Source organism: Macaca nemestrina, chromosome 2 (assembly GCF_043159975.1).
Source record: "Macaca nemestrina isolate mMacNem1 chromosome 2, mMacNem.hap1, whole genome shotgun sequence".
NCBI classification, from domain to species: Eukaryota; Metazoa; Chordata; class Mammalia; order Primates; family Cercopithecidae; genus Macaca; species Macaca nemestrina.
The window spans coordinates 105,938,325-105,964,856 of NC_092126.1; the positions used below are offsets into that span (position 1 = coordinate 105,938,325).

General features: G+C 41.5%; 1 protein-coding gene across 4 annotated transcripts in view; it reads right to left on the minus strand.

Moving 5' to 3' along the window:
* Nucleotides 1-24,256, minus strand: part of LOC105480272 (SEC22 homolog C, vesicle trafficking protein) — a 34,674-nt gene extending 10,418 nt beyond the window's left edge. Inside the window, exons 1-5 of one of the 4 annotated variants that reach the window (XM_071091499.1) lie at nucleotides 24,158-24,256; nucleotides 10,460-10,668; nucleotides 5,398-5,561; nucleotides 2,981-3,160; nucleotides 2,255-2,380 (exon numbers count right to left, since the gene is read on the minus strand). In XM_071091499.1, the coding sequence (XP_070947600.1) occupies nucleotides 2,255-2,380; nucleotides 2,981-3,160; nucleotides 5,398-5,561; nucleotides 10,460-10,641 (652 nt within the window). In that variant the 5' untranslated portion in view covers nucleotides 10,642-10,668; nucleotides 24,158-24,256. Of the gene's footprint in view, nucleotides 1-2,254; nucleotides 2,381-2,980; nucleotides 3,161-5,397; nucleotides 5,562-5,639; nucleotides 8,820-10,459; nucleotides 10,669-23,825; nucleotides 23,962-24,157 lie in introns of those variants that run through there. The other 3 variants (XM_071091498.1, XM_071091500.1, XM_011738874.2) reach the window with 3 other exon arrangements.
* Between the last annotated feature and the right edge of the window lie 2,276 nt (nucleotides 24,257-26,532).

A 26,532-nucleotide genomic window follows, 5' to 3' on the forward strand; every position in this document is an offset into this window, starting at 1 on the left:
TCTCAGCTACCTGGGAGGCTGGTAACCTGAATAATCAATGTTTCCCTCTTTCCAGTTATTTTAGGATTTTAAAAATTGCATTTGCTGTGAATTGCTCTAGAAACGCACATGACATCGCATATTATTATTGTCAGAGAAAGAGGACAAGTTGAATGTTGAGGCATATAATAGAAATGCTTTAAACATTTGACAACCAATTAAGAATAAAGCCTTGGTTCTCTTTGGTAGTATAAGAAACTGTTTTATTTACTTATTTATTTAATTGTTTTTTGAGACAGGGTCTTACTCTGTCGTCCAGGGAGGCTGAGGTGGGAGGAAACTGAGCCTGGGAAGTTGAGGTTGCAGTAAGCCATGATTGCACCCCTGCACTCAAGCCTAGGCAACAGAGCGACCTTGTCTCAAAAAAAAAAAAAAAAAAAAAAAAAGAGTTCAGGCATGGTGGCTCATGCCTGTAATCCCAGCACTTTGTGAGGCTAAGGTGAGAGGATCACTTGAACTCAGGAGTTCAAGACCAGCCTGGGCAACATGGTGAAACCCCATCTCTATAAAAAAATATATATATACACAAAAATTAGCTAGGTGTGGTGGTGTGTGTCTGTAGTTCCAGCTACTCAGGAAGCTAAGGTGGGAGGATAGTTTGAGCCCTGGAGGTGGAGGTTGCAGTAAACCAAGATCCCACCACGGTACTTTAGCCTGGACAACAGAGTAAGACCCTGTCTCAAAAAACAATTAAATAAATAAGTAAATAAAACAGTTTCTTATACTACCAAAGAGAACCAAGGCTTTATTTGTAATTGGTTGTCAAATGTTTAAAGCATTTCTATTATATGCCTCAACATTCAACTTGTCCTCTTTCTCTGACAATAATAATATGCGATGTCATGTGCGTTTCTAGAGCAATTCACAGCAAATGCAATTTTTAAAATCCTAAAATAACTGGAAAGAGGGAAACATTGATTATTCAGGTTACAAGCTGTTTCTAGAACTATAATGAGAACAAATGCTCATTTTCTCTGTAAAGATAACCACTGAAATTGATTTTGGTTCACACAATTAAATGGTGTCCCTCCCATTCTCTTGCTATACTCCTTTCTTACCCTTATATTTCACACACACACAAATACCTAGCCACAATCCAATTGATGCCTATTGTTAGTGTGTTAGAGTTTCCACTGAGCAATTAAAAGTTACTGTTAGAACAGAATATGCTACCTGTAAAGATTCTAGCCTCAGGAAAATAGGGTAAATCAAATCACAGTAAAATGTCCTACAAAGACGGGCAAGGTGACACTTTCTGGATTTGCTCCTCTTGTCTAAGTGTTTAAAAAACAAAACATACATTACAAAGATATGCCTGCATTCATATATGGTAAGTGAGAAGCTTGGAGCTCAATTACCCAGTCTTCCTTTTACAAAAATTAAGTTTATTCTCAATATAAACTAGAACCACTTATTGACCAGAATGAGAGCCAGTTCAAGTATTGGTTGAAACACATTAAACTAAAACACAAAGTTAAGTCAAAACCATGAACATAATACATCACTTTTAAAATTCAAGAAACGAGTTTAGCATAAAACAGTTAAAAACAAAATAATTAAGACTATTATAGTGTAGACAGTTCTTTTAGCAAAGGATTCAGCTCTTATGCCATTATAGAATTCTTAGAATGTAAATATCCAATTTAATTAAATATTAGTTTAATTGTATGTAATATAAACAGAATATAAAAAATCATGCTTTGTTATGTGCTAAGCATTGAGTGGCTAATGACGTTAATGACAAAGTCATGGAATGTCAGGGCACTGTGATCACGTTCATTAAGACCTCTTTCTTCAGATGAGGTCTCTGAAATCCACAGGGATAGAGGGAGATCCCAGGTCTCAGAGAGAGCCAGACAGTGAGAACATTAGAAGCCTTGGCTCCAATCCCCTGCCCAACGCTCTCATCCCCATTGTCCTCCCTCCAACAAGAAGAGTGGGGGTTTCAGATTTACAACACTTCAGTAAATAATATGACAAGGATTCTCTCTCTATATATATATAATATTATATCTATATTATATATATTATATATTATATATATTATGTAAATCTATACAGTTCAATAAGTAACTTACAGAAAAAGAGAATGAATCTTCTTTATAACATTTAAACTTGTAGTTCTGTCAGAACAACTTGAACTTAAATAAATAAATAAATACATAAAATTTAAAAATAATAAACTTGTAGACTTCACCCTAATTAAGAAAATAACCTGCCAGCTGAGCGTGGTAGCTCACACCTATAATCCCAGCACTCTGAAAGGCCGAAGCAGGAGGATGATGGCTTGAGCCCAGGAGTTCAAGACCAGCCTGGGCTGTAACATGGAGAAAACTTGTCTCTAAAAAAAAAAAAAACAAGAAGAAGGAAAAGAAAAAAGAAAATAACCTGCCAAGTCATTCTTCAACTCCTGAATTGCATCACAATAGCCTCCCCTCAAACTAATCCACTGTCATAATAGTCAATTTTTTTCTTTTTTAAGACAGGGTCTCATTCTGTCACCCAGGTTAGAGTGCAAGTGGTTCACGATCACGGCTCACTGCAGCCTTGACCTCCAGGGCTCAGGTGATTCTCCCACCTCAGTCTCTGCAGTAGCTGGGACTATAGGCACGAGCCACCACCTCTGGCTAATTTTTTATATTTTTGATAGAGATGGGGTTTTGCCATGTTGCCCAGACTGGTCTCAAACTCCTGGACTCAAGTGATCCACCTGACTTGGCCTCCCAAAGTGTTGAGATTATGGACATGAGCCTCCACGCCTGGCCTGTAGTCAAAGTTTTATAACAGCCACCAAGAAACAGGATTGGTCCATATTTTTCTCAGCGTATTTTACACCACTCCTTCTCCCCAAAAAATCGCTTTCTAGTGAAAAAAAAAATCAACGTCCATTTGAAATACACAGTATCACTTCATCAACATCAGGGAACTACAAGCCACTTACCAGGCTCCAAGTGCATCGGTGTGTGACCATTCATCACCCCATTTGCCACATCTGTGTCCTCCAGAGTGAGAACCACTGGAGGCTGCAACTTGAGCTCCTCCTGAATTTTTTCCAAGCTGCTCTCCATCTGAGAGGAACTTACATAGTTAAAATGCCACTTCACTTTCTGAATGATGTTGTCTGCAAAAAGAGAGCAACACAAGCTAAACATTTTCATCAGAACAGATATTATAAGATAATATGTACAAAATGAAGTTCACATTTCTTTTTTTGAAGACAGGGTTTCATTGTCACCCACTCTGGAGTGCAGTGCAGTGGTGCCATCACAACTTACTGCAGCCTTGACCTCCCGGGCTCAAGTGATTCTCCCACCTAAGCCTCCCAAGTAGCAGAGACCACAGATGTGTGCCACCACACCTGGCTAATTTTTTTCATTTTTAAATTGTTTTTCTGTAGAGACAAGGTCTCACTGTATTGCCCAGGCTGGTCTCAAACTCCTGAGCTCAAGGGATTCTCCTGCCTCAGCCTCCCAAAGTGCTGGGATAATAGGCGTGAACCATTGCACCCAGCTGAAGTTCACGTTTCCAAGAGCTAATAAATCAGCCAGATTCTGAAAAGTGTCAAGTTAAACATAAAGGTCAAATGATTGCTAATATGAACACTGTCTGATCAATCTCTTCAAAGCAGGATAATTAAAATGTGATTGACTAAAAAGGCAATAATGCATCACAGAACCTCAGCAATGAGTCAGGGGAAAGGGGCATGCGTCTTAGCCCCTTACCACTTCTGATAGTACAGTACAACCCTAGGCAATTTACAGAATATTTCTAAGCTTGAAAAATGGAGACAGTTACTCCTGATCTGATTAACTCAAAAAAAGGCTTGTTTGAAAAAAATTACAAATGAAATGTTGTGCAAACTAGGATTACATATTTGAAAAGTATTCATTTTAATTCTTAAATTTATGTTAGGATTAATCCATTATCGAATCTGAACAGTTCTTGAAGTGAAGTTTCATACACACTGGCAAAGCAAAATCATGTATAATTCTACTCTCAGTGTACTTTGACTCATTCTACTCCCACTCAACAATGAGCAAACATGATGCTGGGGAAGGGGCTCCCATCAGATCAAGCAAATGGCTTTAGAAGGAAGGCACATCCAGAGATGAGGGGAGAGAAGAACACAGGTCTACCCAGCTCCAAATCAACTCACATCCCAGGGATGCCACAACTATGGTCTGTTTTGAACTAGCAGCCCTCTTCAGAGAAAGAAGTGCGGCCCAGAGCACAAGCTTGACTAAAACCTCACAGGGAGACTCAGGGGCAGAACCCTCAGTCTATCACTGGTCTACCAGGCTGGAGCCTGCCTACCAGGGTGACACCAAAAGAGGGTGCTAGCCCCATTCCTGATGGACTAGCCAGTGAACACATGAAGGAATGTGAGGGCTGTGGCAGGAGTAGCCAGAAAGCCTAAGTGGCAACACTTCCAGGTGCTGGTTCTGCCCCTGACCATTTATAATAAATGTTGCCACACCTTTGTTTAAGAACATCACAGAGTCAGCAGCTGTTTACACGGAGAGCACAGAATGTCCCCCAACTCCCACCTCCATTCCTCTTCATCCAAGAGCTCAAAATGACCCACACCTGACCAAAATAGGGCACATACTATGATTATCATGCTGTGTTCCAAAGTCTCTAAGCCTTGACAAGGCCTTTCTGGCAGAGCCTACAAAAGAAGTATCATTTTCCAGAGCAAACTTCTGGGTCAAGGAACTGTTTTTTTCTTCCAAACCATCACACACTGATATTTTGATTTAAAAAAAAGCAATAAAAAATAATCACAGGAATGTCAAATTACCATAAGAATTTCTAAACACCAGTTCTCACTTTCTGTGCTTACCTCCTGATGGTATAAACACCCTTTCAGTAGTAATGCTCTGGGGCAGGGGTCAACAAAAGTTTCTTACAGTGCCAGTTAGTAAATATTTTAGGATGGTGGCTACACGGTCTCTGTCACAACTCAACTCTGCTGTCGTAGGGCAAAAGCAGCCACAGACAACATGTGAAAGAATGAGCATGGCCGTGTTCTGCTTCATTTACAAAACAGGTGGCTGGCCTATGGGCCATCGTTTGCTGACCCCAGCTTCAGAGAGCTGTGGGTTACAACCTACATGTTTCACTCTTCCTCCACCCTGCCTCCAGGCTCTGTGGAGATGAAAAGCCAGAGTATGAAACCTTGACACTTTCCGGGCCACTTCAATTGCTATGAAATCTCATGGTACAAGTCTGTTCTTCAGTGACATGTTTTTGCATCTCCAGTGGTTTTCCTTGATGGTCAAAGCCAAACCTAAACTGTAAATTCTACACATATAATACCATGGAAGAGAACAATAAATATGAAAGAGGGTTACAAACCAAACTCAAGAAAAGCGTATGGCCTGGAGGCTAGGCCAATGCAGGTAGTGTCATAGGAAGCAGTGAATTCCCACCACAGGGTCTCCAGGAAGCAGAAGGCCATGGTTGCTGGACACTGGCAGGAACAGATAGCCATGCAGGCCACATCCCCAAAAGAAGAAAAACTGAAACAAAACGGCAACATCTGTATTACCAGGAAACAGCCCCATGTATTCCCATCCCACACCCAGACACAACCTTACCTCAATTCTGCACTTGCTTGGCTTTAAACAGTCCTGTAGCTATTTGTTGCAGGTACATTGTCTCTTCAGTTTGACCTATTCCTGACACTGTCTTTCTCCTACTTCCTTTAAAATGTCTAGCAGTCTTAGTCAATGACAGCCTGTGATCACTTATTTATTCATGCATGAGGGATGCATATTCTATTAGGGGGAATTAGCCTCAGACTTCTCCACATATACTAAGAAAACGTTTTTCTTCTTTAATCTACATCAGCAGATTTCCTAATGTTAAATCATCCTGGCATCCTAAAATAAACCCTTGTTGGATCTAAGTTCCTACATATTCATCAACTGCTGGATTTAGTTTGCTAACATTTTAATTGGGACTTTTGTGTCTATGCAAATAAAACTGGCCTATAATTTTCCTTTCTTATACTGTCTTCATCTGATTATGGTATTTAGGTTATTCTGGTCTCATAAAATAAATACAGAGTTTTTCTTCTTTTTCTACTCCCTTTTGAGCTGTCATGCTATCATTTCAAGTTCAGGGTACGGGGGCTCTAGATCACCTATCTGTGTGTCTACTGACTCCCAATCACTGTGGAATGTTTCCTCTTGTGTTTTGCTGAGAGCTCATCCCTATGGGACATTTTTTGTAAGAATCCCCTGAGGCCCGAGTTGTGACACACTTCTTCCAGTGTGGTTCTGCATTTGCTCTGGCTGCCTACCACAGCAGTGTCATCACTCTGGGACCAATACCAATGTTTCAACCTTGGCTTAGGAGTTCCTAGACTTTGAGGAGTATACACTCCAACTTCAATCTTTTACAAGGCACAACAACAACATTTCAATTTCTTAGGTGAAATTTATTTTTCCTTGCCACACAAAGCCAAGTAGAGGTGAGTTACCCTGTATCAACGGGAAAACTATTTCCCTCACCTATCACCATTTCATTAGGTTGTGGCCTGACAAGAACTTTTATGCAAGTTTATGCAAACCCTTTATGCAAGAGTTTTTGTTTTGTTTTTTTGACACAGGGTCTCACTCTGTCATCCATGCTAGAGTGCAATGGCACAATCTCAGCTCACTGCAAACTCAACCTCCCAGGCTTAAGCCATCCTCCCGCCTCAGCCTCCCAAGTAGCTGGGACTACAGTTGTACGCCATCACACCTGGCTAATTTTTTGTGTTTTTGTAGAGATGGGGTCTCTCCATGTTTCCCAGGCTGGTCTCGAACCACCGGGCTCAAGCAATCTGCCTGCCTCAACCTCCCAAAGTGCTGGGATTACAGGTGTGAGCCACGGCACCCAGCCACAAGGGTCTTGTTCTGACACTCCATCCTATGTAAGCCCAAACCAAGCCCCAATTTTACGGTGACTGAATGCCAGGAGCCTCAGTGTCCGCTCACACACTTACTACCTTAATATTCTGCCCCCCTTTCATTTCTAGCATCTTAGGATTTCTTTCTTTCAAGATTAACTACATATTTAAAGTAATGGTTGATATGTATTTACCCTCATTTCTGGGTGTTTTCAGTAGGAGGGTTTTAAGGTTATGTTGTCCTACCATCTTTTTGAAACTGTAACTCCCTACATAAAAACTTTTCCAATCTAAAAAAAAGGACAACTCTCCTCCTTATGGAAGAAATCCTTCAACAGGGTCTAGCCACTCTAGGATGGATGTGTTTCTATTTGAAAGAGGAACCCTGTTGTGGGTTGAGTGTGTCCCCCTGAAAAGATTTACTGATGTCTTAACTCAAAGAAATAGAGTCTTTGAAGATGTAACCAAGATAAAATGAAGTCATACTGGATTAGGGTGGGCCCTCATCTAATGATTAGTATCCTTATACAAAAGGAAATTTGGACACAGAGACATAGGGAAGAAGACCATGCGACCATGGAGACAGAGACTGCAGTAAGGCATCTACAAGCCAAGGAAAACCAAGGATTGCCAATGACTGCCAGAAAGTAGCAGAGGTTAGGGAAGGATTCTTCCTTAAAGTTTGTAGAGGGAACATGGTCCTGTGACACCTGTGAGAGAATGAATTCTGCTGTTTGAAGCCAATTTGTGGTAATTTGTTATGGCAGTCGTAGGGAACTAACACACTCCTTAACTATTAAAAGCTATGGTACTGCTCACCTGTAAGAAAAGAAAGTCTGTTTCCTCTGCAAAAATAATGGTAAATATTTAATTCAAAATTACAAATGAGTAGAACATTTTTTATTCCTTTTTCCAAAATACTACTGAAGTATCCAGGATTTAAATCTGAAGTCTTAGACTTCTTTTTTCTGTGAAAAATACCTTTCAACAGAGAAAAGCTTTCCTATTTGAAGTACAGTACAAATCAGCTAATCACAGCATAGTAAAGGAGAGACCATCAAGGACAGCATGTTCAGGCCCCCAGAGAAAGGGGCTGCACATGTGGGCAGGTGCAACTCAGTGTTTGCTCCTGAACATCCAGAGCCCACATCACCAGGTGACAGCTGCATGTGCCTATTATTTGTCACCCCCTTCAGGACATGGCCCTTCTAGCCTGACATTACCACCTAGCCTGGTGTCAGGGCTGGACTTTTCCTTTTGTTTTTATAATTCTGAGACTGAATTCCCCTAAAAGGACCTCAGCTTAGCAGGTCAACTAAAAATTCACTATTCAAGGAGAACAAAAGGGGGCCAGGCAAGGTGGCTCATACCTATAATCCCAGGGCTTTGGAAGGCCAAGGCAGGAGGATCACTTGAGCCTAGGAGTTCAAAACAAGCCTGGGCAACATGGCAAGACCCTGTCTCTAAAAAATAAAATTAAATTAGCTGGGGGTAGTGGTGTGTAGACTCAGCTACTTGGGAGGCTATCTATCAATCAATCTATCTATCTAATCTACCTGTCTATCTAGAGACAAGGTCTCTGTCCCCCCAGTTTGGGGGACAGAGTTCTAGCTACTTGGACGGCTAAGGTGTGGACATGGCTCACTGCAGCCTTGACCTCCTGGGCTTGAGCAATCCTCCCACCTCAGCCTCCCAAGTAAGCTGGAACTACAGGTGCACCCTACCACACCTGGGTTATTTTTAATTTTTTTGTAGAGATGGGGTCTCATCCTGTTGCCCAGGCTGGTCTTGAACTCCTGGACTCAAGCGATCCTCCCACCTTAGCCTCCCAAAGTGTTGGAAGTACAGGTGTGAGCCACTGCACCCAGCTGAGACCGTGTCTCTAAAAATAAAATAAAAAATAAAAATATAAGGAGAGCAAAAGGGACTTGCTAAGTAAAGGTCTAGATACAAAAGAAAATAGACATAAACTCTAACAAGCCATTTTCATATTCTAAAATCTGCCTTGCCCCTGATGCCTCCATAGAATGACTTGCTTCTTGCTCTGAGTTCTAGAACAGGAAATTTTATAACCCATAAGAAGCAGACTTTGGTGCCTAACTGCCTGCATTCAAATCCTGGGCTGACCAGTTACTAACAGTGTAACCTTAGTTAAGTTTTTTTAACCTCAGTTTCCTCCTCTGCAAAACAGGTGTAACACTATTACCTACATCATTAGCCACATAAAACACAGAATAGTGCCTGGCATATAGAAAACACTCAATAATATCAGTTATTGTAACCAGGATTATTGTAATCACTTGATTCCTACTTCCAATGGAGCATTTTCCCTACTGTATTGTAGTTAGTTATATATTTCTCTTGTTACCTCGTTAGACTTTAAGTTCCTTGAGAAGAGAGACCTCCTCTCACTTATTTTTCACTCCCCTGCTCCTGTCATGTAATAAAAATTTTTAAATGACCGGGTGCAGTGGCTCATGCCTGTAATCCCAGCACTTTGGGAGGCCAAGGTGGGCAGATTACCTGAGGTCAGGAGTTCAAGAGCAGCCTGGCCAACATGGTGAAACCTCGTCTCTACTAAAAAATTCAAAAATTAGCCGGGCCTGGGGGTAAGCGCCTATAATCCCAGCTACTCAGGAGGCTGAAGCAGAAGAATCACTTGAACCCAGGAGGCAGAGGTTGCATTGAGCAGAGAGTGCACCACTGCACTCCAGCCTGGGCCACAAAAGCGAAACTGTCTCAAAAAAATAAATAAAAATTAAAAAGTGAAAAATTAAAACATAAAAAGTGAAAAAATTAAAAAGCAAAAGTATAAAGTATAAATGAAATTTTTTTCTTATTTTCTTGGCTTTCTAACTCTCATTATTTTCCCTCCCCAACATTATAATCCAGTATCTCCTCCCCCCTTACCTTTTCTCTTTCCCTGCATCTGAGTGGAAAAAAACTACAAAACTAAAGACATGAACCCAGATCTCCCAATGCTCATGGGCACTCCACTAACAGAAGTTAAGAGCTGGAGCAGCCATGGCTGGGCGTGGTGGCTCACACTTGTAAACCCAGTACTCTGAGAGGCTGAGGCGGGTGGATCACCTGAGATCAGGAATTCGAGATCAGCCTGGGCAACATGGTGAAACCCCATCTCTACTAAAAATATAAAAATTAGCTGGGCATTGTGGCATGCACCTATAATCCCAGCTACTCAGGAGGTCGAGGCACGAGAATTGCTTGAACCCAGGAGGCGGAGGTTGCAGTGAGCCAAGATGGTGCCATTGCACTCCAGCCTGGGTGACACAGCGAAACTCTACCTCAAAAGAAAAAAAAAAAAAGCTGGAGCAACCATCCCCGAGGCTCTAAGAAAACCCATTTCTTTCATGATTCTGTTGTGGACACACATGACCTCAGACCACTGATGCTAGATCTACTTTTAATACACAATGTTATCAGCATAAGATTACCACTACATGTAGTTAAAAATAATCCAAATTTTGCTAATATTCTGAAAAAGTGAATATGCTCACTTACTGTATACTAAAGTCACGGCCTTCTGCAGAACCTCGACCTGGATATTGGGCCAGTCGCAAGGCTAAACTCTTGAGCCGTCTCCTCCATTCCAAAAAATCCTGGGTGTGGTAAAAATCAGTAGAGGCTGAGAGGGGCAGTCCATCCCTTACCCGTACCACGCAGGCAAAAAAGATCATGGACATGGTCCACAAGAGAAGTCATGAGGACACCTGAAGAAAGCAAGGTCACCTTGTTACTGAGGCTCAAATGACAGTGCCAGAAATACCCCCACCCGTGAAATGCCCACTTTAGGGATTTTCACCCTCATTCCCACTATAATTGCAAATGTTGCTTTTATTGTTATTTCCCTGGCCTCTACTGCTACATCACTCCCAATTTTCCTCCCTTTATCATCCTCCCTGCCTTTTCTGCACTTGTAATTCTCTTTTTATTTTTCTCTAATGAGTCTCTCCCTTTCCAGAATTAAGCCAACTGGGATGATGGGGAAAGGAATACAGAACGGAAGCAGGACCAGAGGGCTCAGGAGCAACAATAGTAATGGCAGGTAGCAGGACACAGACACAGCAAGACAGTCCTAAAGAGACAAGAAGCACCAGATACTGAAGCGGCAAGGATTGAGGTCCAGTGACCTGTGCACTTCAGGTCACCCACGGAGATAGGCACTAAGCAGTTTAGTTGCCATATCCTCACTTGCGAGGAGATAGAAGAAGGTGGAGAGATTCTGAGCATCTAACCTAATGCTGGTGACAAGGAGAGCAGAAGGCAAAAATGAAACCTCCAGATCATGTCCTTCTGAATTTCTGCAAATGTTTGACATAGAGGCAGTCTTCAAAGTGATGACTGAGTCCCTACAGATGGCTAAAGGCAATCATTTAGCAAATTATATTACAGTAAGATTATAAATATTTGGCCATGATATGTGAATACCATTAAGAAACAGAAAGAAACAGATCTGAATCCTCATGGTGCCTTGGGCAAATTGGAAAAGGATGTCTCTCTTGGTGGAAACAGGCCTGCACCAATTCTGCTGGCAGAGTCTGGCTGTATTAGCCCTATCTATAACTCTGCAGGGTGCTTGTTCAGGGCATAACTTGTATATCTGTGAGTGGCAACCCTGCAATTAGGGATTAGTGAGGTGGCCATTACAGCTCAGATGAGTCTTTCCAACAGGATATGTCCACACATCCTATTTCACAAATCCTCTACTTGACAGGATCCTCTACTACCAGGCCCTTTACTTGATAGGATGATAACAGGATACCAATGCACCTCTTTTCCAAAGAACTCTAGGGATGCAACCTTATTTGGCATCTCAGTTCTTCATCTCAGACTCCCAGGATGCACACTACTCTTGATCTCTGTACCTCTATGCATTCTTCACTTGTGTCTGCAGTGTCACTCCTCTGATCTCCCCACATCCAAATCCAAATCAAAGACTGTCTCAAATCCACCTTCTCAGACTTGTCCAGCTGGAAGTACTTTCTCCCTCTTTTAAATTCTTAGGAAACCTACCTCTTTGTTCTCTATTTTACTGATTTTGCATTTCCACTACCTAAATATAAGTTCTAAGAATAAAGACCATGTCTGGAATGGATGAATGAATGAATAATTATCACCACAATATACATGTAGAAACTGCAGTGATATAAAAACACAAAGGAGGCAAAAAGAAAAATTAGGCTACCAGCCAACAGATACTACACAGTCCATTTGACCCATTTCTCCACACCTTCCATTGGGGAGTAAAAATGTGGAAAGCCCCTGGAAAAGTACACACACACAAAAAAGCTACTAAGTTCCCAGCACCAATGGCAGGGCCAGGTCAACTGCCAGAAGACACTATGGGTTCTACAGCAGACGCCTGCCTGGCCAATGATGAGACCACAAGCACCACAAAGGGAATCAGGGAACAAATGTAGAGAGGTTAATTGTTCTATCTTCTATATTTTTGTAAGTATTTGAAATATTTAATTTTAAAACATTTTTTAAAAAGAGTTATAGGGCACAAAGCCCTGACAGACATAGGGAAAGGCTACAAGATCAATTTGAGACCAGGGCTTAGGCTCTTAACAGTAACTCCAACGAGAACCATAAGCCAAGATATGAAGACATTGAGGCCAAAAAGAGACAGTCAATGAGATACCAAAACAGTTAGAGACAGGATAGAAACACCCCAAAGCAAAATAAGAAAGGTACTTTTTTGGGAGCCGAGTAAACTGTACGCTCCTCTAAAGGAAAGCAGTATGCACTGACTCCAAATGTCAATTCCAGAACATCCTCTGTAGTTCTGTCTTTATGGAGCATCTACCTTATGCCAGGTATTGTCTTAAGCTAATAAAAAAGAAAAGCGTGACATTTCCAAGCGATGGTAATCAGGAGAACTAGTTTTACCACTCTCTAAAGGACCCAAATGTCCCCTCCAGGTTCTCTACTTCTCCATCCTATCCTTTGGTGATCAAACTTGCTTTTCCTCAAACATTAGTATTCAAGATAAATAAATACCCCTCCTGTTTTTCAGTTCTATCAAGTTACTAGTACCGCAAACTAGTGAAACCTCCATCTATTTTTTAAAAGTCTTTTAAAAATATTTGTGATGGTTTAATGAAGGTGACACTGTGATACTAACTTGTTTGTGCATATTTGCCAGTGTATGTGAATGTACAGGATGGCAGCTGCCTGAAGGGTTAAAAGATTTTATAGGCTGCCACAGAAGAGTCTAAGAATGAAGACAACATCCTTGACATTGTTTTCCTTTGTAAAAATATACTTTGTATTCCAAAAGACGGAAAAATAATAATAATACAAAAAGGAAGGGGCTTATCTTTACAGAGATTTGATATTTGTGAATTCAGGTTATGAGCTATTATGAGACAGCCTGTACTCAAATAAGAGATATGACCACTACTCAAAACAGAATGAACTTCTGTTTCTGGAAAGATGAAGTAGATTTACTTTTCCCTGCTTCTCCCATGATATACCCTGGACATTACATATAAAATAAACATTCAAAAATTCTGACCAGCCTGGCCAGCAAGGCAAAATCCTGTCTCTACTAAAAATACAAAAATTAGCCAGGTGTGGTGGCACACACCTGTAATCCCAGCTACTCAGGAGGCTGAGGCACAAGAATCACTTGAACCCAGGAGGGAAAGGTTGCTGCAGTAAGCCAAGATTGTGCCATTGTACTCCAACCTAGGTGACAGAGTGAGACCCTGTTTCAAAAATAAAAATAAAAATTCCGAAAGGTGAAGAAGGAAGACTGGCTAGGGACCTTGGGATTTGAGGAATGACACATCTGTGAGTCTGCTGAGTTTGTTTTTTCTTATTTGTTTGTTTGTCTCACATATCACAGACTGGGTGTTAGAGAAGCTAGCAAGAAATGCCAATGGGTCAATGGGTACAGACCGAAAAAAAAAAAAAGTCAAAAAAACTTTGTTCTCTCCAGTCAAAAAAACTAGAAAAGGTAAAGCATAACAAAACAAAAAACTTTTAGATAAAAAAACTGCTCTACTCCAGCCAAACATCACCAAAAAAAAAAAAAAAACTGTAGCCACCACACACCTGCCAACGAAGGCCAAGTGAACAGCCTAGACTTTCACCACTGCCCTGCAGTAACAAGATGCCCCATTCTCCACCTTCCATCCTGCCGGGGTAGCATCAGAGAAGGCCAAGTAGCGGGTTAGAGGGCAGTAATGAGCCATTCTCTCCCACCACGTCACTGGGCAGACAGAATTCCTATCTCTCCCCAGCAATGATGAGCAGTCCCTTTCCCCCAGGGTGTCAACAGAGGCCATGTAGGGAACCTGGACTTCTACGTCCATTGGGCAGTAATAAGACAGTCCCTTGCTATCCCTGCTGGAGTGGTATCAAGAAAGACCAGCTAAAACAGAAGATTTTAGTAAGATTCAGATCTCATAATATCCAAAATGTAAGTTTCAATAGAAAATCACTGGCTATACTAAGAACCAGAGAAATCTCACCTTCAATGAGAAGAGACATTAACTGATGCCAACATCAAGATGACAGAGATACTAGAATTATCTACAAAGAGTTTAAAACAGCCACCATAAAAATGCTTCAATGGGCAATTATAAACTGCTTCCCAGGCTAGAATGCAGCAGTGCAATCATGGCTCACTGCAGCCTCAATCTCCAGGACTCAAGCAATCCTTCCACCTTAGCATGCCAAATAGCTGGGAATATAGGCACACATCACTACTTTTTTTTTTTTTTTTTTTTTTTTGGACACAGGGTCTCGCTATGTTGCTCAGGCTGGTCTTGAACTTCCAGGCTCATGTGATCCTCCCACCTTAGCCTCTCAAAGTGCTGAGATTATAGGGGTGAGCCACCATACCCAGCCACTTTTAAAAAATGAAAAATAAAAACTCTCAGTAAAGAAACAGAAGATATAAAAAACTAAATGGAGATTCTAGAATTAAAAATAAACTGAGGCAGCCAGGCATGGTGGCTCACGCCTGTAATCCTGGCACTTTGGTAGGCCAAGACAGATGGATCACTTGAGGTCAGGAGTTCGAGACAGCCTGGTCAACATAGTAAAACTTCATCTCTACTAAAAATACAAAAATTAGCCGGGCATGGTGGCACACACCTGTAGTCTCAGACACTTGGGAGGCTGAGGCAGGAGAATTGCTTGAATCCGGAGGCTGAGATGGCAGTGAGCCAAGATCACGCCACTGTACTCCAGCCTGGGCTACAGAGTGAGACTCCATCAAACAAAACAAAACAAAACAAAACTGAGGCCAGGTGCAGTGGCTTACATCTATAATCCTAATGCTTTGAGAGGCCAAGGCAAGAGGATCACTTGAGACCAGGAGTTTGAGACCAGCCTGGACAACATAATGAGACCCCATCTGTATGAAAATAAATAAATTAATTAATTAAAGTAAAAAACGCAATGGATGGCTCAATAGAAATATGGAGGGGGAGAGAAGAATGAATGAGTAAACATGAAGACAGAATATAGAAATTACTCAATCTGAACAATATGAGGGGAACTAGATTGAAAAATATTTCACAGACACTTGGAGGCCTGTGAGACTATAAAAAATGACCAAATATTCCTGTTACTTGAGTCCTGGAGGACAAAAGAAAGAAGACAGGGATGAAAAAGTATTCAAAGAAATAATTTCTGAATATTTCCCAAAACTGTGTAAAAGATATAAGCCCAGAGATTCAAGAAACTGAACAAATCCCAGAAAGGATAAACCCAAGAAACCCATGCCAGCACACAGACAGAAGCCCAACTTATGAAAACTAAAGATAAAGAAAAAATCTTGAAAGCAGCAAGAGAAAAATAATACCTTACCTATAAGGGGAAAACAATTCAAATGACAGCAAATTTCTCACAGAAACCATGGAGGCCAAAAGGAAGTAGCACATTTTTTCCGAGTACTAAAAGAAAAGAACTGCCAACCCAGAATCCCATATTCAGCAAAAATATCCTTCAAGCAGCCAGGTGCAGCGGCATGTGCCTGTAGTCCCAACTACACTGCTTGAGCCCCAGGAGTTCAAGTTCAGCCTAGGCAACATAGCAAGACCTTGCCTCAAAAAAAAAAAAAAAAAAAAGGAATAAAAGAAAAATTAAAGCATACTTAGATGAAGGAATATTAAAGGAATTTGTCAAGAAGTTCTCTAAACAGAAAGGAAATGATAAAAGAAGAAATCCTGGAACATCAGGAAGAAAGAAAGAACAATAGAAAGGGTAAAAACTTTTAAAAATATGACAGATTAATCTCTCATGTGTTTTCTAAATGATGTTTGGTAAATGAAGCAATAATTACAATGTCTCATGTGGTTCTCAACATATGTAAAGGAAATATTTAAGACAATTATAAATGGGAGGGTTCAAAGACATAAAAGGAGGTAAAGTTTCTACATTTCATTTGAAATAGTAAAACACTGACATCAGGAGACCACGACAAGTCATACACATACACACACACACACACACACACACACAAACACATACACACCCCACTAAAAAGCTATACAAAGAGATATACTAAAAAACACTACAGATTATAAAATGAAATTACTATTTTTTGAGACAGGGTCTTACTCTGTCACCCAGTCTGGAACACAGTGGCAAAATCATGGCTCACTGCAGCCTCGACCTCAAGTCATCCTTCTGCCTCAGCCTCAAGGCTCAAGTGATCCTTTTGCCTCAGCCTCCCAAGCAGCTGGAACTACAGACATGTACCACTATACCCAGCTAATTTTTTTAAAGATGTATTTTGTAGAGACAGGGTCTTACTATGTTGCCACGGCTGGTCTTGAATTCCTGTTCTCAAGCAATCTGCCCATCTCAGCTTCCCAAAGTACTGGGATTACAGGCATAAGCCACTAGGCCTGGCCTAAAATGTAATTATTTTAAAATGTTCAAATTACTCACAAGAAGTCAAGGAAAAGAAAATGGAGAAATAACAACAACAACAACAACAAACAGAACAAACACAAAACAAAAAAGGGCAGACTTATTCCCTAATATATATCAATAATTACATTAAATGTAAACGGTCTAAATATGACAATTGAAGACAGAGACTGACAGTAGATAAAAGACATGAACCAATTATATACTATCCACATGAAATTCACTTCCAATATAACAATATAGATAGGCTGAAAGTAAATGGATGGAAAAAATATAGCATGTAAACATTAATCAAAAGAAGCAAGAGTTATATTATCATCAGATAGACTTCAGAGCAAAGAAAATGTCCAGGAACAGAGAAGGATATTACATAATGATTAAAGAATAAGTCCACCAAGAAGGCATAATAATCCTAAATGTGTTTGCACCAAACTTCAAAGATGTAAATAAGTGAAGCAAAAACTAATAAAGTGAAAGGAGGACTAGACAAATCCATAGTTGTAGCTGGAGAGTTCAACCACCTCCACCTCAAAAATTGATAAGACAAGTAAACAGAAATCAGCAAAGATTTTAAAAAAGAACTAAAAAACACTATCAACTAAAGGATATAATCATCATTTATAATATTCCATCCAACAACAGAAGAATTCCTTTCAAGACCCCACAGAATAGGCTGGACACAGTGGCTCATACCTGTAATGCCAACCCTCTGGGAGGCCGAGGTGGGAGGATTGCTGAGGACAGGAGTTTAAGACAAGAAACCACAGAATATCTACCAAGACAGACCATATCCTGGGCTATAAGACAAACCTCAATAAATTTAAAAGAATTCATACAATGTGTGTTATATGACCACAATGTAATCAAATTGTAAATTAATAACAGAAAGGTAATGAAAACCTCCAAACACTTGAAAATTAAGCAGACACTTTTAAATAATCCATAGGTTAAAAACGAAATATCAAGGAAATTTTAAAAATACATTGAACTGGATGAAAATGAAAATATATCAAAATTTGTGGCACACAGCTAAAGCAGTACTGAGAGGGAAATCCATAGCACTAAATGCTTACGTTCAAAAAGAAGAAAAGTCTCAAAACAATAATTTAAGCTCACAGGTCAACAAACTAGAAGAAGAGCAAAATAAGCTTAAATCACAAACATGGAAGGAAATCATAGGGTAGAAATCAATGAAATGGAAAATTTTAAAAATAGAGAAAAACCAATGAAACAAAAAGTTGGTCCTTCGGACAGAGTGATACTTCATCTCAAAAAAATTATATTTCTATATACTAACAATGAACATATGGAAACCAAAACTTAAAATATCATTTATAATCACTCTAAAAAATAATCTCAATAAAGCTATAATTTTTAAAATAAAATGCTTAGATGTAAATCTAACAAAACATATACAGAACTTGTATGCTGAAAACTACAAAACATTCCTGAAATCGAAGTGCTAAATAAATGGGGAGATATATCATGTTTTACGGATTGGAAGAGTCAACATAGCAAAGATGTCAATTCTCCCCCCAAACTGATATACAAGCTTAATGTAACTACTGAAAAAAAAAAATAAGCAAGAGAGTTTGTGGCTATAGATAAGATTATTCTAAAATGCATATGGAAAGGCAAAGAAACTAAAATAGCTAAAGCAATTCTGAAAAAAGAATAAAATAGGAAAAACCATGCTATCCTACTTCAAGACTTATTATACAGCTATGGTAATCAAGATTGTGTGGTATTGTCAGAAAAATAGACATAGATCAATGAAACAGAATACAGAATCCAAAAATATACTTACATAAGTATATCTAACTGATTTTTTTACAAAGTGCAAACGTAATTTAAGGGAGGAGGGGTAGTCTTTTCTACAAATAGTGCCGGGAGTAAAAAGAAAGAATCTTAACCTAAACCTCACATCTTACATAAAAATTAACTCAAGATTTATCATAGATTTAAATATGAAAAATAAAACTATAAAACGGGAGAAAACATAGGAGGAAATCTTCAGGACCTATGGCTTGGTGAGGAGCTCTTAGATATGACACCAAAAGCATAATCCATAAAGATAATTCAGAAAACCGGACTGCAACAAAATTGTACACTTTTTCTCTACGAAAGCCCATCTGAAGAGGATGAAAAGACAAGCTAGAAATTGGGAGAAAACATCTGTAAACCACATATCTGATAAGCAACTCAAACCTAGACTGTATAAAGAACTCTTGAAATTCAACAGTGAAAAAATACAAACAATCCAATTTTAAAATGGGAAAAACACACATACAGACATTTCACCAAAGAGGATATATGGATGGCAAATTAGAGCATGAAAAGATACTGAGCTATTATGAAAATGCAACTTGAGAGCCCAATGAGATAATACTACCTACCCATCAGAACAGCTAAAATGATAAATAGTGACAGTATCAAATACTGGCAAGCATGGAGAGAAACTGGATCTCTCATGCATTACTGGACTGTGAAATGGTATACTCTAGAAAAGTTTGGGCCAGGCACAGTGGCTCACGCCTGTAATCCCAGCACTTTGGCAGGCTGAGGTGGGTGGATCACCTGAGGTCAAGGGTTCGAGACCAGCCTGGCCAACATGGTGACACCCCGTCTCCACCAAAAACACAAAAATTAGCTAGGCGTGGTGGTGGGCAACTGTAATCCCAGCTACTTGGGAGGCTGAGGCAGGAGAATTGCTTGAACCTGGGAGGCAGAGGTTGCAGTGAGCCGAGACTGCACCATTGCACTCCAGCCTGGGCGAAAGAATGAGACTTTGTCTCAAAAAAAAAAAAAAAACAAAAAAAAACAGTTTGGCAGTTTATTTTAAAACTAAACATGGAATTACTGTAGAATCTACCAATCACACTCCTGGTATTTACCCCAGAGAAATAAAAACTCATGTCTACACAAAAACCTCTGTATAATTGCTCATTGCAGCTTTATTTATAACCAAACCTGGAAACAACTAACATGTCCTACAAATAGTGAATGGTTAAACAAACCACAGTATATTCGTTCCACGGAATACTACTCAGCAAAGAAGAGGAATAAACTACTGTACTAGTACACAGAACAACGTGAATGGATCTCAAGTGCATTATGCTTGGCTGTAAAAAGCCAGTATCAAAAGGTTATATACTATATGCATCCTTTCATGTAACATTCTTGAAATGACAAAGAGAAACGAAGGGCTGATAAACAGTTGTCAGAGGTTAGGGATGGTAGAGAAGCGGGGAACAAGTGTGACTATGAACGAATAGCCAAAGGCAGATCTTTGTGGGGATGGAATAATTCTGTATCTTGATTGCCATGATGATTACAGGAATCTACACATGATAAAGTGACAGTACTACACACACACACACACACACACACACACACACTTTATACCAACATCAATTTCCTGGAGTTGGTATTGTACTAGAATTATATAAAATGTAATCAATGGGGAAAACTAGGAGAAGCATACATGAGACTTCTCTGTACTACCTTTGCAAATTCCTGCAACTATAATTACCTTAAAATAAAAGCTGGGAAAAAAGTATTAACTTAAGATCTTCATATACTGGGTACTTAAATTATGCTCATACTTTTTTGTTTAAATATCATTTTTAAATATCTCCACCAATGGAACAATAATCTTATCTGCTAATTAACTATAATTTTGATGTTTTATGCATGAACATTGAAGGGCACACTTCATAGTGAATAGCTCCTTAACTACATGACATTTCCAAACTGGAAGGTACTATAATCTCAGGACTCTTTGAAATAAAGCTGCTCAAAGATAACTAGTATTCGACTTAAAACAGGAAAGTGGCTAGGTGTGGTGGCTCACACCTGTAATCCCAACACTTTGGGAGGCAGAGGCAGGCGGATCAGCTGAGGTTGGGAGTTTGAGACCAGCCTGACCAACATGGAGAAACCCCGTCTCTGCTAAGAATACAAAATTAGCCAGGTATGGTGGTGCATGCCTGTAATCCCAGCTATTCTGGAGGCTGAGGCAGGAGAACAGCTTGAACCCAGGAGGCAGAGGTTGCAGTGAGCCGAGATCGTGCCAGCCTGGGCAACAAGAAGGAAACGCCATCTCAAAAAAAAAAAAAAAAAAAAACTAGGGCTGGGCACAGTGGCTCACGCCTGTAATCCCAGCACTTTGGGAGGCCGAGGCGGGCAGATCACGAGTTCAGGATATCAAGACCATCCTGGCTAACACGGTGAAACCCCATCTCTACTAAAAGTACAAAAAAATTAGCCGGGCATGGTAGCAGGCGCCTGTAGTCCCAGCAACTCGGGAGGCTGAGGCAGGAGAATGGTGTGAACCCGGGAGGCAGAAGTTGCAGCGAGCGGAGGTAGAGCCACTGCACTCCAGCCTGGGTGACACAGCGAGACTCCGTCTCAAAAAACAAAACAAAACAAAACAAAACTAGGAAAGCAGGCTGAGCATGGTGGCTCATACCTGCTATCCCAGCACTTTGGGAGGCCAAGGTGGGAGGACTGCTTGAGCCCAAGAATTTGAGACCAGCCTGGGCAACACAATGATACCCCATCTCTACAAAAAATTAAAAAAAAAAAAAAAAAAAAAAAAGCCAGGCATGGTGGCACACACCTGTGGTCCCAGCTACTCGGGAGTCTGAGGTGAGAGTCTTGAGCTCAAGAGGTCAAGGCTGTGTGAGCTATGACTACATCACTGCACTCCAGCCTAGGCAACAAAGTGAGACCCTGTCTCAAAAAAAAAAAAAGAAAAGAAAAGAAAAGAAAAGAAAAGAAAATCAACTCCACAAGGACAAAGGAAGCTTCAGAATGTTCACACAAAGAGACACTGGAATGTCTTCCAGATCTTAGCAGATCCTTCCACAAGGCAGTGGATGTCATAACCTACCACCTTGCCTGGGACATATTCGGAAGCACTCAGTAAACACTGCCAAGTAAATGAATGAATGACCTAAGGGCTACCTTATTTTTGCTCACTGAAACAAGAAATGCAGGTTTACAGATCCCTTGCCATAATTCTGATCTACAGTTTGAACACTTTTCCACAATAAATCTGTACTTGGAGAGAAAAAGAGAAAGGTTTATACAGATGACATTTGTCTAAAAGTAGAGTGAAGTAGTAATCACATACACAGCATCCGTGTTACTAGTTTTATAAAAATATATTTTAATTTGCCTCCCTTATTTCCTAAATCCTCTTCCGAGCATCTGTTTGTAAACTGCTCATGCCATAGATTATCTCTGGTCTATCAACAAAGACTTTGTGCCTATGCTGCAGGCTACCCTTGTTTCTGTTTTTTCTTCCACCTTTTACCCTTAACCCCTCCTCAAGCCCCTACCACATGCACTGAGAGAGGGAGAGGCTGAGAGAGAGAAACAGAAAGAAAGAGAGAAAGAGAGAGATGACTGCACCTTGCAAACAGGAATTTAGACAAAACAGGGTTCATTTGGCACACAAATATTCAAACACAAAGTGTTCACCATAAAGTATATACAGAATACAGAAGACTCAAATACACAATACAGAAGACAAAACTGAGTTGTGTCACCCTTACTGAATTCACCTTCAGCCACAGGACTTGAGAACTGGTTACCAAATTTGTAGATTCTATTAAAGCTCCAAGTTGCTTGGGGATGGAGTGAACAGGAGGGTAGAGGTCAGTTTTGTCATTTGTTAGGAACTGAGAAGGATAGGGAACTAAACTTGATAGGACCTTTTACACTGATAATGTTATTAAATGCTTGTAACTATAAGGTAGACATAATCTACACCGGCTAGGTGGGAAAACTGCAGCTCTAAGGCTCAAGAGGTAGAGCCAGATTCAACCCACACTTCCTTACTTCAAATGTTCTAAAGCTGACGATCTTTCCACCACATCCTTCTTCTATAAATCCAACCTTGGGGATTACAGCTACTCCCTTTCTCTAAAATAATTTCTTCTCCTTAGAGCACTAATAAGCTAATCAGAGACCTGTTGGTAGACGAAGGAGCCTGAGATTACACTTGTTACAACTGCTCTTTATCCACTGTATTACCTTGAAGTCAGGTTGTCCTCTCTCTGACCATGTTACTTTTTGAATATAGTTGATTTCTAAGTTATTCTAAGAATGAAAAAACACTGAGACTCCAAGATGGCTTCTGTTGCAAGTGCAAACACTTAAATCAGAGCTATTAATAACATTATCCAAAATGTACTTTCCAGAAACTCTATTTGTTTATTTAATTCTATCTAGCAACGTTAAACCATTTCCAGTTGCTTCCATTTTTCATTTTACTAAAATTATCTTTAGCGGGATCAACTCTCCTCTGCAAAATGTAATTAAATATTATCCTCTATGTTGGTTCTGAGCTGTATTCTTTTCTGACCATGTCACAAATTTCACCAATTACTTTCCACACTGGCAAGTCTTTCGTGGCTTTGATTTCTACAAACCTAATTTTTCCCCAAGCGCTTTATCCTTCTGGCTCTGGAGGTACATGTGTAAATCTGTAATGAACACAAAACCTGTAATGGAACGTCCTACACCCAGTGCTCTGAAAAGTTGGTTCGGTGTATCCAATATTTAAAGTCTTATAACACTGGCATGCTAAGGGAAGTTTGCTATTCAGATTAAACAATGCTCTGACGTGAGATTCGTGAATGGTTAAAGAAATAGCCGTCCCTTTCTCACTCCCCATCTCTTCCAACTGGGAGAAGCCCTCGGCGCCCATCTGTCAGCCCAGGGTTCCCGCAGGCGCGTGTCTTGGGTGGCCCCGGGGTCCAGGGAGAGGCTGGCGGGAGAAAGGGGACAGAGGACTCCAAGAAGCCCAGTGAAGCCCCGTGGGGAGCCCCATGGTCAAGGCCGGGCCTGAGGGCGGGGCTGGCCCTGGGCCGCCTCCACCTCTGGGCCCGCCCTGCGCCACACCCTAACCCGCCTGCTCTCGGCTAACGGGCCGCGGCACCCGCCTCCGCCCGTCAGCCCTCACCTCGCCCCGACGGCGGCCTTCGGAAGTCGGCGCCCGCCAGCTACCCGCCGCCTCCTCAGCAACCTTAGCCGACCGGGCTGCCCCGGCCCAGGTCACCGGCGGCCCAGGCGCAGGTAGGCGGTGGTGCGCGTGCGCGAGCCTTGAGCCCTCCCCCCATTCGCTGCTGCTAAGCGACACCCGCACCCAAACCGACCAATCCCGGCGCGCCTCCACAGCCCCCGTCCCGGCGAAGGCGCGAAAGTAGTGGTTGTTAAAGGGCTGCGACCCAAACTGAGAGAGAGCGTGACCGGGGCGCACGCCTCGCAACTTTCTTCCCACCTCCCGGCTCTCACCGCGGCAGTTTGAGGTCCAAGCCTGTAATTCTCACGTCCGGAGATAAGAAGGAGCCTTAGTGGTATAAGCTCGATTCCTGCCGGGGTAGCAACCGGACCGACGTCTGGAGGCGGGGAGGCTCCGCGTGACAGTGTGATACGCCCGGGGCGTGTGTTCTGCGGTCCGCGCGGCTGGGCGGGAGGCCCGAGATAGGCAAACCAAAGAGCACAACCTGCTGCCAGCCTGGATAGGGCGCCAAAGTCCGACCCAGGGGGACACACCCCAAGCTGGGGGCGGAGGCACCCACAAGTGGATGACGGGCTGGAAGGAGATTAGGTAGCAGAGTCCGTCCATTTATTCATTTAGCAAGTATTGAGCACCTGCTGTGTGCCAGGGCTTGTGGACAAAGCGAGGAATTCCTGACAGGAAAAACTATATTAAGAGAGGAGGGCAGGGTGAGAGCACCCTTCAAACAATCAAACACCTGTATAAATACAAATTGTTCTTCAGGGAGGAACAGGGGTTTTGAGAGAATTTACAGAAGCTTCTAGGCTGGTGTTGGGAATCACAGGAGGCTAACTAGGCAAAGGGGAGAGGAAGTGTGTTTCAGATGGAGAGATCAGCATGTATATAAGGACTCTGTGGAAGGCAGCAGAGCTCCTTTGAGGGATGAAAATAAACCCAGACAGGGGGTAATGGAAAGTTAGTGCTTAATAGATACAGAATTTCAGCTGGAGAAGATGAAACAGTTCTGGAAATGGTTAGTAGGGATGATCGCACAACAATGTGAATGTACCAAATGCCACAGATCTGCACACTTAAAAATGGTTATGTACATTTTACCAAAAAAGAAAAACTCGGAGTTTAGAGAGTAAAGGAGTAGAGTGAGATCGACTAGAGCAAATAGAAGGAAGGGGCCAGACCATGTAGGATCTTATGGGCCATAGTGGAAAGTTTAGGACCATGGAACACTGATCAAAATTGCATTTTATAAAACTCACTTTGGCTGCTAAAGTGCAGATCAAAATGGAGAAATCTCAATAAAGCTATGGTGGGACTTGCCTGGGAGCCAGTGCAGTCATCTGAGCAAGAGAGAATGGAGCTGGAATGTGGACTGGTGTGAGACTAAAGAAAAAGAGATCTAAGCAGGCTGCAGAGAAATACAGGAGCAAAATCAATAGGACTTGGTGATGAGTAGGATGTGAAGGGGCGATGAAGTAGCTTCAAGGATGAGGCCACTGTTCAGCCATGGATAAATGGATGGATGGTGGAGGGATTCACAGATATGGAGAACACTGGAAGAGGAGATAAAATGGATCTTGAGCTCCATCTTAGACAAGTTGAATTTGAGGCACCTTTGAGACTTGGTTAGGATTTTGCAATGATTCATTTTAGATGTCAACCTGACTAGGTTAAAGGATACTCAGATTCCTGGGGGAACATTATTTCTGGGTATGTCTATGAGGGTGTTCCCAGGAGATATTGGCATTTGAATCAATGCACTGAGTAAGAAAGATCTGTCCTCATCCAATATGGGCAGGCACCATCTAATAGATAGAACAAAAAGGCAGAGGAAAGGCAAATTCTCTGTTCTGGAGTTGGGACACCCCTCTTCTGCTCTTGGCATCAGAACTCCAGGTTCCCCTAATCTCCTAACTCCAGGAGATTAGGTAGTAGAGTCCATCCATTTATTCACTTAGCAACTATTGAGCCTTTGGACTCCAAGACTTGTACCAGTGGTTCCCCAGTTTCTCCCGGCTTGGGCCTTGGACTGGGAGATACACCATTCAACTTCCCTGGTTCTGAGGCCAAGTCCAAGACAGGGTAGTCTTGAACTGAAGCACTCTACCAGCCTCCCTGGTTCTCCAGCTTGTAGATAGCCTATTGTGGGACTTCTCAGCCTCCATAACCATGTGAGCCAATTCCCCTAATAAATCCCCTCCCATATATATTTATAGATATAGATCTATATTGTAGATATATAGATGTCACATTGGTTCTTCCTCTCTGGAGAACCTTGACTAATACAGATGTCAACATAGCCGTTGTATATACAGGTTGCAGGTCAATGTAGAGGTCTGGGCTGGACACAGACTTTTTTTGAGGCTGAGTCTCACTCTGTGGCCCAAGTTGGAGTTTAGTGGCACGATCTCGGCTCACTGCAACCTCCACCTCCCAAGCTCAAGTGATTCTTCTGCCTCAGCCTCCCAAGTAGCTGGGATTACAGGCATCTGCCAACACGCCCAGCTAATTTTTGTAGTTTTAGTAGAGATGGGGGTTTCACCATATTGGCCAGGCTGGTCTCGAACTCCTGGCCTCAAGTGATCCACCTGCCTTGGCCTCCCTAAGTGCTGGAATTACAGGCGTGAGCCACCACGCCTAGCCTGGACTTTTG